Genomic DNA, 11,038 nt, shown 5'->3' with positions numbered 1-11,038 from the left:
AAAAATGTAAATACACAACACAGAATTTCTGAGCAAAAAATCCTAAGGCTATTGTAAGAATAAATGAAACTTGTTTTATGCTTTCAAATAATTAGACATGCTAAAACAGAATTTGGTTACAATAAAACATAAGGTTGGAAAAATAAAACATTTCATAGGGCCCTAAACATGTAATATTTGTTAAACTTTTAATAAATTGATGTTAAATTGTTTAAGTTTCATGCTTTTTGATTAATAAAATGTAATTTAACCATTAAAAAGGAGTCCAGAAAAATAAAATACGGAATAATACGGCATAAACTGGACTAGATCGTTCGTTGCATTATGGCTAGTAATTAGGGCTGGACAATAATTTAATATCAATATATATGACAATATAATTTTTTTCAATAACGGTGATATGATTTTTAAACACATTTCCGATATTTTGATACACATTACCAGTGTTTCCCATACATTGATTTATTTGTGGTGTTTGACTTCGTTGAATAAACATGAGCAATGCACGTTTCAAAATCAAAACGCAGCGGGTGTTTTATATGAATGTCTTTGAAGGGAACCAACTTTGAAGAGAACCAACAGAAAATTTCGATGGCATTTTCATTTTATCTGATAAAGCAGCATCCATGAGCGCAGTGCTGCTTTGTGTACAGCCGTTACTGGGGAAACCACTGTTACTACCGCTCCAGAAGCGCCTCCTGCTGGCAGAGAATGAGCCCGTCTCCAGAAGCATGTTTTGTTGTTGCTCAATCTTTTTGTTTTCTGCAGCAACTCTGAGCACTTTTCATATTCTTTATCCTGGCTGAAGCACTTCTGTTTCAATCTATAAAAATAATCAGCCTATGTTATAGTTTAACGTTAAATATATTAATAATATTAAGGTGACCCTGAGAGTCTTTTACATTTATTTGACAATGATTTCACATTTTGTTTGTATGAAGGCTAAATGCAAATAAAAGGTGAACATTAATTTATTTGTGCAGTTTTTTCCTAAAAGATATAGTTTTATAGGAGGAGGTTTCATAGACTTGGCAAATTAATTTTTCAGAAGTTTGTAGGTACAGACATCTGTTGTGGGCATTCTTGGCAGTTTGAGGCTTTTTAAAATATTGTTCCTATCAATATCAGAATTATGGAACTAGATGAAAACAAGGAGATAAACACACTCTACAAACTATCCCCGCAGCGTTTAGGCAGTTTTTTTCAACTGATTCAAACAGGGCAAAACAAATCACCGTAACAAATCATGATTAAAAAAATTTTAAAAATCAAGGAAATTTCTCTGGCATTTCTTTCTTTTTGTTGTATTGAAAACGTACTGAACCGTGACACCACTATATCGTGCCGAACCGAACCGGGAATTTTATGAACTGTTACACCCCTAGTAAGTACTAATGTTCTGTAGCATACACAGAGTACTTGTGATCGTGAATCTCGAAAGTGAAAGTAAAAAGCGAGCTAGCACGCATTCAAAAGCGAATTCAATACCCTGCATATTAATAGCGGCTCCCTGATGCCGCAGTTTATATACAGTACAATTACCCAATTACATAATTATGAGCAAAAGCATTGAAATATATTTTTTCCTCCCATCTCGTATTTATTAGTACACGTCATTTCCTTTCCGAACACGGTAATCGGATTTGGGCCTAGTCATTATATCTGATCTCTACAGGATAAGGTGTATCAGTTCTGCAGTAAGACCTGTTGTGAGGACTACAAGAAGCTCCACTGCATAGTGACATTCTGCGAGTACTGTCAGGAAGAGAAGACTCTGCATGAGACTGTGAAGTTCTCCGGGGTGAAGAGGCCCTTTTGTAGTGAAGGTAATTTTTCTGTTTACATTCAAATTTCTTGCCGTGTTTAACCGCATATTGTCCTGTGATTAAATCTACTGCTGTTCACATCATGACATGTTATGATTTTATCTTTAGGGTATGAGGACAATGTCCTAGTGAATTTGACATTTGATCTATTAAACTATTTGCAACATTTATCCATCATGACAGGAGTGATATTTCAGTTTTTGTTTTTGTTCACTTTGCAGGCTGTAAGTTACTGTTCAAACAGGATTTCGCCAGGCGTCTGGGCCTGAAGTGTGTCACTTGCAACCACTGCACCCAGATGTGTAAGAAATCTGTCACCAAAGAGATAGATGGAGTCAGCAGGGACTTCTGCAGTGAGACGTGTGCTAAAAAGTTTCATGACTGGTACTACAAGGTACACTGGTCTTCTTAGCCGATTTGATCATTCCTAACTTTGGGATCATGTGATCAAGCCCTGGTGGTGCTGCTTGTTCACAGACCAAAGGGGTGGCAGGGGACTGACATATCACATTGAGCAGACGTCTAAAAAAATGACATCCTCTAGATTAAAAAACACCCATTAAATGTACGACTATTATGAGGGATTAATTCATATCTTATCAAAGATCCTACAAATTTAATTATTTCTATTGTAAATTACCAGTTATAATCATCTGTGCTGCAGTACTTTGAAATCCCTGTACTCTTTGCCGTGTCCACTAGGCGGTGCGCTGCGACTGCTGTAAGGTACAGGGGAACCTGATGGAGTCTGTGCAGTGGCGTGCAGAGATGAAGCATTTCTGTGACCAGCAGTGTCTTTTGCGCTTCTACTGCCAACAGAACGAACCCAACATGGCCACACAGAAAGGCCCAGAAAACACAGCTTTAGGTACAGTTTAAAACCTCCTGGAAATGTGCACGTCTGAATCATGCTGTCATGTTAAAGATGAAATCCTTTGGTCCATTTACAGGGTTTGGAGGAGCAACTCAAGCATCTAAGATGGTGAGGGTGCTGTCAGTTTTGACTGAATCATTGTTAAACACAAGAAGCCACAAACTGGCATGTTGCATAGTCATTTAGATTGACTCTAGTACGTTCTTATTGTGACTGTTGCAGTCGTTTACTCAGGGGCCTGTATCATATACTGGGGGAGGGATCCTGAAGGATGTGAAGAATAAAGCTGTGCTCTGTAAGCCCCTCACCATGACCAAGGCCACCTACTGCAAACCCCACATGCAGAGCAAACCACTGCAGACAGGTGAGCACCATCTCTTCTGTGACAATGCAGATGCACAAACTTTTTCTGGAAAAGCTGGAGGTTTATGTGCTTCTGTCTTTGCTTCTCTTCAGATGAGGCATGTGTGGAGGGCTCAGGAAAAGAGTATGTTCCTGTTCCAGTCCCTGTTCCCGTTTACATCCCAGTACCCATGAACCTCTATACTCAGGCCACGCCCACTCCTATTGCAATACCTGTACCGGTAAGACTTCCTCACAGAATGAAAGTGTCACATTGTTTTTAATTACAATGTTTATATACATGTATTTTCAGTAAGGTTTTATTAGCCAGACTCCTCATCCAGTTGAAAATACAGTACAATTTGTAGTCGAGTCCATTTGTGAAAATGCTTCATATTGTGCATGTAATATTATTTTATTAATATTATTTTTACTAAGTTATTTAAATTAATCAAATGTATAAAACAAAAATGTTTTATTATTATTTATATATATATATATCATTTTCTCTGTTGTCTATTTATTTTACTCAGACATGAGAATGGTCTGAATATACATTATGGCAGCATGCCTTACTTCATGGAAATGACCCTCATTGCCTCTGTGGCTCGTCCTGGTTGTTTCAGGTGCCTGTGCCAGTGTTTCTACCAACCACGTGGCAGAACGCTGAGCAGATTGTAAAGACCATCAATGAGCTCAAAGCCAAAGTCCCCTCTGACCCTCTGGAAGCTGATCTAATAGCAATGGCTGAAGTGATTGCACAAGAAGATGAGAAACCCAAATGCTCAAGTAAGAACATGTTAGGAGCCGTCTGACGGACTGAAGCAGGACTCTGCTTGAGTTTGTAACATCACTGCCTTCACCTCAGCAGTTGGCTACTGTTGGTTCTCATTTCTCAGATTTTTGACACTCTCTAGTGTCAATTCTACATTTCTCCCCTCAAAAGCCGGTCATTCCTCTCCATTCACACTGCAACACTTTAAAATTACACTGTATGTTTGGTGTGTCTTCTTGAACCTGTTTTGAAAAACCCATCAAGGCAACATTCCTAGATCCAAAACACCTTTTCTCTTTTTCTAGACCTCAAATGTGAAAAGAACAGTAGAGAAGTGAAGATGGAAGGTGTAAAACATGAAAATGGCAGCGGCAGCTCCGAAGAGGAGGAAGAAGACAAGTATGAACCAGATTTGGACCTGGAGAAGGACCTGCCCCTAGGTACAGTAGCACCAAATGAACACGTGGTATTGTGAAAGATTATTGATCTTTTAAGGTTAATATTGCCTTTTTTCAATCTTGATGATGCCTGCATTAAATAGTAAAAGTATATTTGTCTGTTAATCTCTGTTAATATATAATCACCGTTTCCAAACAACATAATTATACATAGTAAAGAAGTGTTGCTCTGGTCTGTTTCAGCATCAAAACCCGTCCTGGTTGAGCATCTGGATACAGACACACTCTTCTCATTGCCTCCAGTCCTGTCTGAGGAGAAAGAGAAGATGCCTCGGCCCAGAACCAGGAGGAGGGTAATGAACACATCTACCCCAGTAGCACTGCATCCAGTGCTGTCCTGTGATTAGAAATCCATTTGCTGTTCACATGCTGATGTGTCATGATTGCTGAGGTTCTATATGAGGCTTGTGGTGTTAACAATGACTGTGTGTATGCTGATGTTTCTGACCTACTGTTGCTGCAGGGCCAGAAGAGGCGGGCAGTAGAGGAAGAGTCTTCGTCCTTGTTATCCTCGTCGCCAACAGTAGTGTCCTCATCAGCAGACAGCACTTTCCCCTTGATCTCCAGATATGGCTTAAATGCATGGAGGAGATGGGCCACATCTGAAGCCTCACCGTCCAGCCAGTCCAAAGGAAAAGAGAGCAAGATCCAAGGTGTTAGTCTTGAACGATCTTCTCACTAACATAAACATATTCAAGCTTGGATGGTTTTTTGAGAGGCGTTTGTTTGGTTTAAATGTGCTCAATGATTATAACTTCTCTGCTGTTCACATTCTGAAAAAGTTTTGTTGATCACTTTGAGTTATGAGGGCACTTTTTTTTCCATCCAAATTGATCATAGAATACTATTGTAAACTATTGTAAAACTTGCCTTATGTCATGTTTGTGTATAGAAGTGTCTTACAAAATCCTCAAGATAATCTTAAAATGTCTCTCTATGCTGTACTAATGTTGCTCAAGGTTTTTTTTTTTTGTGTGTCTGTTGAACAGTTAGTCTCCTGTCCCTGAGCCCAGCCGAGCTGAATCAGTCTTTATCTCGGTTTGTCAAAGAGGTGCGTCGACCCAACGGGGAGAGCTATACTCCAGACAGCCTCCTTTACCTCTGTCTCAGTATCCAGAAGGTGAGACTGTCCACAGCCTTGTGCACATGATTGCTGTCCATTAAAGCTGTAAATGAGGATCCTTATACTAAATTTTGCACTTTATTAAACCTGTGCATTTAATATAAATGAATGCAGCGTTTATGGAAACCCAATATTCACTCATAAAAATTCATATCTGCAGGCTTTTCTCCAGAGTAGGGCTATACAGTTAATTCAAATTAATTCAGAATTATGATATGGCCTTTCCGATTTTATATACAGATGAGTATCATATGCTTGAATTTTGTTATTTGTTTTATATTACGTCTTTACATCAAATTGAGGATGCATCGATATTAAAATTCAGGACAATATCGATAAGCAGATGATAATTTGTTACGTCAGATAACCAATAAATAGCTGATTATAAAAATCAGTACCGTTTTGTCAAAATAATGTAAAAATAAAACACTAAAAACTGCAATCAATCATTTTCAATAATAAACCGTACTACTAAAACTATACTATATTTAAGAATCACAACATTACATTGTACAGTATGAAAAATGATATTAATTTTGAGATTTGCTAAAATGTACAAATTACATGTAATTTATTAAAAGTATTAAAGGTGCACTAAGCAAATTTTGCCAAACGATGTTGATATTTGAAAGCACCAAAACAAACACGCCCATACCCCAACAGGACCTCGCCCCTATTTTGATAATTCCACCCCACACGTACGAACACAACCCTGGCGGCAACGATGGCAGAATGGGCCATATTCAAGCAAAAGCCAACACAGGTTAGTTGTGTAAAACAAAGCAAAATCAACGTAACTCACCTATCAAGAAGAAACAAAGCAACCTCGACATCCGATTCCAGGCCTTCCCATTCCTTGCGTTCTCTCCACCGCTGAAAAGCTGCTCCAATATTTACGCGGGTCCTCTTGCCTGATTGTATCCCTTCTTTTTAATGTTTTGTTCCTCCGAAATATTCCTCTTTTTTTTTTTTTTTTTTCTGCCATCTCTTGTTGTCTATAGTCAATCTGCTAATATCCATCCTGTGCACTCACTGAGCGCTCTCTTCTCCCTATCATTACTAGACACGCCCCTTACTGCTGATTGGCAGCGAGTGTTCTGGGACTCGGTCCGACACAGTGGTCAAAAGCGTATTTCAAATATTGCTTAGTGCACCTTTAAATTAGTGATGTTAAAGATTAAATTTCAGTGAGTGTTAGATGATAAAGAATCTAAATGTAAAAAATAAGGGAAATAAGCATGCACAATTAAATATCCAATGACGATAACTAATAAAAGCTTCTAATATCGGCCCATAACCAATAAATTGGGCACCCCAACATCTTACTCCTAGTTCAACACTAAAGTTCCCACCCATTGAAAAGGAGAACTAAAGAGATTAAGTAGTTAAGCTGTATTTAAAACTAAACTCTGATGGAAACTAAGTCTAGTCTCGAGCACTCCTGGTCTAAGTAGTGTCCAGTGATTATATCATTTGCTGTTCACATCCTGAAAGCGTTGTTGATGCTTTTACTATGAGGACACATCAGACTGCTCATTGAGACTGACTAGTCACCTTTTATTAAAAGCATGTGTCTTGCAAGGTGTTGTCATGTTTGTGTTTTAATTTTTTGCTTCATAGCATTTACAAGATAAAGGAAGGACAGATGACCTCTTTGGTGACCCACAGTACCACATGTTTGGGGAAGAACTGAACAAGCTCCTCACAGACTGGCAACCCAGTGTGCTTCCTGATGGTAAAAGCACTAATATGTTTGAAAGTGTGAATAGATGGTTGTAATGTGACTGTTGTTTTGAAATGTCCAGTGATTATAACTATTGCTGTTCACATTCTGAAGTGCTGTTGACTCAATCCAACTATGAGGACATTTCACATAAATCATCACTTAGTATATGGAGTCTTTCTGATTTTGAATGTTGTCTAATGTTATTGCTGATTATAAATATCAGTTTGTGACTGTGAGTGGTTTTCTGTTGAGGTTCTCGGTGGGGTCGTGTTGAAGAGCAGTATCTGTGGAGCAGCGGGCAGCTTGGGGAGCAGACGCCCTCTGTCCTGCTGAGATCTCTTCTCTATCTCAACACCAAATACTTTGTTCTCCGCACCACTGAACAGCACTTACGCCTCTCGTTTGGAAATGTCTACGGCCCAAGCAGTTCCAAACCGCACAGCCACGAGACCACCGTCTGTATATGCATCCCCTCTATCTCACAGGAACAGCACGGTGTGTTCATCTGAAGCATTATACATAGCATAATTCATACATTATAAATGTAATGTTAAGTTCTATTTTTGTATCTATTTTTTCATTAGTATTGCTATTATTCTGCAACCGATTTTTATTGTCAGTCTTTTTTTGTGTATAGTAATGCATTTCTGTTTGAGCTATTTGCTTGGGACTGTTTTGTCTTGTTTTGACTGTCTTGTACCCGATGATGAACCTTGTCTCTCCTTCCATAGAGCAATCAGGAAGTAAGAGGAGGCGTAGAGACGACTGTGACTCAAACTTTGAGGCAGACAGTGGTTCAGGAGGATCTGCTTACTGTCCTGTTAGAAAACATGAGTGCCGACTGTATGAGCTTTACCTTTCGAAGTGGTGAGTCATATATAACAGTATAACAATTTCTTGTTTTGTCTTTTGAAGAACTTCATGTATAAGAGGTTTGCAGATCCCCTTGCCAAAAACCAGCACTATTGTGGTGGGAAAGCGCAACCCAAGACCATGATTAGCTAGTTTAAGTTGCTTTAAACTAAGCAGTGTCCAGTGATTATAACATTTGCTGTTCACATCCTGAAACATGGTGTTGACACTTGTACTATGAGGACACATAAAACTGACTGTAAAGAGTGGTGCCTGTAATATTTCATAATTTTACTGTTTTTACTGTTTTTTTTGTTGTTGTTTTTACATGCAACCTTGGTGAGCATCAGAAACTTTTTTCAAAACATTAAAAACCTTACTGACCCAAAACTTTTCAACAGTAGTGTAGATCTAATTATTATGCAGTGAAGATCATCATAACTTTATATTGTAAAATTTCTCAACTTTTTTTTTTTTTATAATTATCCATTTAATTTGTCTTATCAGTAGATATTGTATATTTAGTTGTTGCCCAGTTGCTCATTTTACATTTAGATTATTTTGTAATAACACCTTTAAATGTAATCCTTAGCCAATCTCAAAATGAATATCTATTTTTCATACTGTACATGTGGTGATTCCTACATTTACTTTTAAAGCTATTGATTTTAGTTTTGTGTGTTTTTTTTTTGTTGTTTTTTTTAACTACAATTAAAAATAATTGTCTTTTTAATGGATTTAATGTCGCTGAATCTCTATTTCTGTTAAATGGACCCTATGGATATATGGCATCATCTCTCTTCCTCTCTTTTCAGCCCAGAGTCTGTGAGACAGAGGACAGATTTTTTGTACATGAAGCCAGAGGTCTCTGCTTCCTCGGACAGTCCGCTGTGGTTCAGCTCGACACCTCTAGAGAAGAGCGCTCTGGCTAGGCTCCTGACTCGAGTGCTGCTGGTCAGAGATATCTATAAGGACAACCAGCACGAAGAGGAGGGAGTCTAGAGGCCGATGCACTGAAGACTTCTTACTATGCTGTCATGACACCCTGTGCATCACCAATGAGCTGCTTTCCACGTCACACCCTGTCACTCTCCCTTTAAACACTGATCCCAATACTGCTAAGAGCTGATGTCTGGATGGATATTGCTGGGATTATGCTGATTCAGATCAGTCTTCCCAAAGACTCTGACCCTGAAGAGTTGAGGTTTTCTCCAGACACGTAACCTACAGGATGCTGCTTTCTTCCTCCTCTTTTGTCCCCCCCCCTTTCAGTTTGTTGGAAACTTTGGTTTGTAATGTAGCATTACTTGTGAGGCCGCTGTGGTCAGAAAATATTTTTAGTGTAGTCTGTTAGCAGACAGAAGACAGGAACTTTGGTCCTGTGAGAAAAGTAATGGAGTCAAGGAGAATGTTTTTTCTTTCTTCCTGCCCAACAAAGCCTTCTAAAGATGAAATTTATTTATTACTGTTGATTGATGTCTGTTAAAGAGAGAGTCCAAGATTTTCTAACGGCAGGGCTGGGTGGGTGTGTGTGTGTGTGTTGGACGCTGTGCCATGTGTGCAATTTCTCTGGCCTTCCATAAGAGCATTAAAACCTGCTGCAGCCCTGGACCTCTTTGTGTGAGTGGTATGAGTGTGTTTGTGAATGTGCGTGTATCTATTTCCCTTCCCCTTTCTTGTTTTGTTTTGGAGTGGATTGGACAAGTTAATCCTGCGCTGCCAATAAGTTACTGGCATGGAACCTTTAAGTGTGAAACTATTCCTCTGAAAAATCAAGTATATGAAATTTGACTGAATTTCATCCGCAGCGTTATGCTGATTACACAGTTAAGCAGAGACATGTTGTCAGTGTTTAAACATTGTCATAGGATTTGCTCTGTACCCTTCCTGGAGTCGAGAGTAATTTGAAGGATGTGCGTGTGCACAAAGCTCATTAAACTCTACGTTCAAAACACTTAGCTTATGCAAGAGTAAAAGTGATTTATTTATAAGGTACATGTCAGTGGTGTTTGTTTTCATGGTTTTTATGATTATTTCCTTAACCTTTTCTACCAATAAATTACAAGCTAATTTCTTGGTCTCATAATGGTTTACCTCAAGACCCTTTTTTTTGTGTTTTTCCTGGTTATTCAGGACCATGAAATGTGAATGTTTGGTTTTGTCATTTTGTTTACATACCTTGTCTTCTGTTGGCTTGTAAGGGTTAGAAGCAGGGCTTAATTTGTGCCGGAACAAGCCGGATCCTGATCCTGATCCGGTGTAGTGCCGAAAATTGCACCCTGCCAGATTATGCACCCCCTAGTATTGGTAGGTTTAGGAGTAGGTGTGGGGGTGGGGTTAGGATTAGGATTAGGCAATCAGGTAGCGACTTCAACGAGGGGGTGCAAAATCTGGCAGGGGTGCAGAATTCGGCGGAGGAGGTTGTGTTTGCGAAACGATGTATGTTATAATACATAGTGTACACTCACTAAACAAGTGAGAGTGGAGAGATTCGTCCTCACGCGAGCCTATCGCAAGACATCTGGTGGGGGGGGGCACCTGGAGAGATTCGTTCTCGCGCGAGCCTATCGCAAATTTGGCTGCGTAAGCGCAACAAGCTGCGAAAAATAACTCAATTTGGTTACTCGCGAGGCGGCGCGATATGCGCGCTATGGATGTGGACTGTGAGCTCATAGGAAACCCCCTTTGGAGCACGCGAGTATCGAATGGCTTAAACTTAAAAAGATGTGCAAATTATACAGTTTTGTGACGATGCAACAATGACTCGATTAGGCAAGTGACAATTCTGTCGACTGTCCCGAAACCCGAGCAAAAGACTTGTATCGCAGCATGCAGTAGTGCAGACGAGATGCGATGTCGTGAAGCCGCTTTGAGAGTGAGAGAAGACGCGGTACATCTGAATCACTCACGCTGTTTTCAAATGACTGATTTAATCTGATAGTATGTGTGGATTTATTTACTCATCTAACCTACATGCTCTATTGAATATGTTTGCAGGAATTTCCCTCATTATAAACTCGAAAGCAGATTAAACATAATTCTATTATACAGAGATTTAAGGG

The 11,038-nt window shown here is 39.2% G+C and overlaps 1 protein-coding gene across 2 annotated transcripts in view; it reads left to right on the top strand.

The window, feature by feature from the left end:
- The window catches only part of zmym2 (zinc finger, MYM-type 2), a 34,210-nt gene extending 24,148 nt beyond the window's left edge, over positions 1 to 10,062 (top strand). Inside the window, exons 9-23 of one of the 2 annotated variants that reach the window (XM_016517484.1) lie at positions 1,676 to 1,826; positions 2,048 to 2,220; positions 2,529 to 2,694; positions 2,777 to 2,808; positions 2,935 to 3,064; positions 3,157 to 3,284; positions 3,669 to 3,831; positions 4,123 to 4,257; positions 4,459 to 4,568; positions 4,739 to 4,928; positions 5,265 to 5,395; positions 7,019 to 7,133; positions 7,377 to 7,619; positions 7,856 to 7,991; positions 8,792 to 10,062. In XM_016517484.1, coding sequence (XP_016372970.1) covers positions 1,676 to 1,826; positions 2,048 to 2,220; positions 2,529 to 2,694; positions 2,777 to 2,808; positions 2,935 to 3,064; positions 3,157 to 3,284; positions 3,669 to 3,831; positions 4,123 to 4,257; positions 4,459 to 4,568; positions 4,739 to 4,928; positions 5,265 to 5,395; positions 7,019 to 7,133; positions 7,377 to 7,619; positions 7,856 to 7,991; positions 8,792 to 8,978 — 2,190 coding nt within the window. In that variant the 3' untranslated portion in view covers positions 8,979 to 10,062. Of the gene's footprint in view, positions 1 to 1,675; positions 1,827 to 2,047; positions 2,221 to 2,528; positions 2,695 to 2,776; positions 2,809 to 2,922; positions 3,065 to 3,156; positions 3,285 to 3,668; positions 3,832 to 4,122; positions 4,258 to 4,458; positions 4,569 to 4,738; positions 4,929 to 5,264; positions 5,396 to 7,018; positions 7,134 to 7,376; positions 7,620 to 7,855; positions 7,992 to 8,791 lie in introns of both variants that reach the window. The other variant, XM_016517483.1, reaches the window with a different exon arrangement.
- Positions 10,063 to 11,038: the final 976 nt, after the last annotated feature.

This window comes from Sinocyclocheilus rhinocerous, unplaced genomic scaffold (assembly GCF_001515625.1).
Source record: "Sinocyclocheilus rhinocerous isolate Xijiao unplaced genomic scaffold, SAMN03320098_v1.1 scaffold2583, whole genome shotgun sequence".
NCBI classification, from domain to species: Eukaryota; Metazoa; Chordata; class Actinopteri; order Cypriniformes; family Cyprinidae; genus Sinocyclocheilus; species Sinocyclocheilus rhinocerous.
Note: the sequence above shows the minus strand (reverse complement) of the source record. Positions and strands in the feature narration are given on the sequence as shown.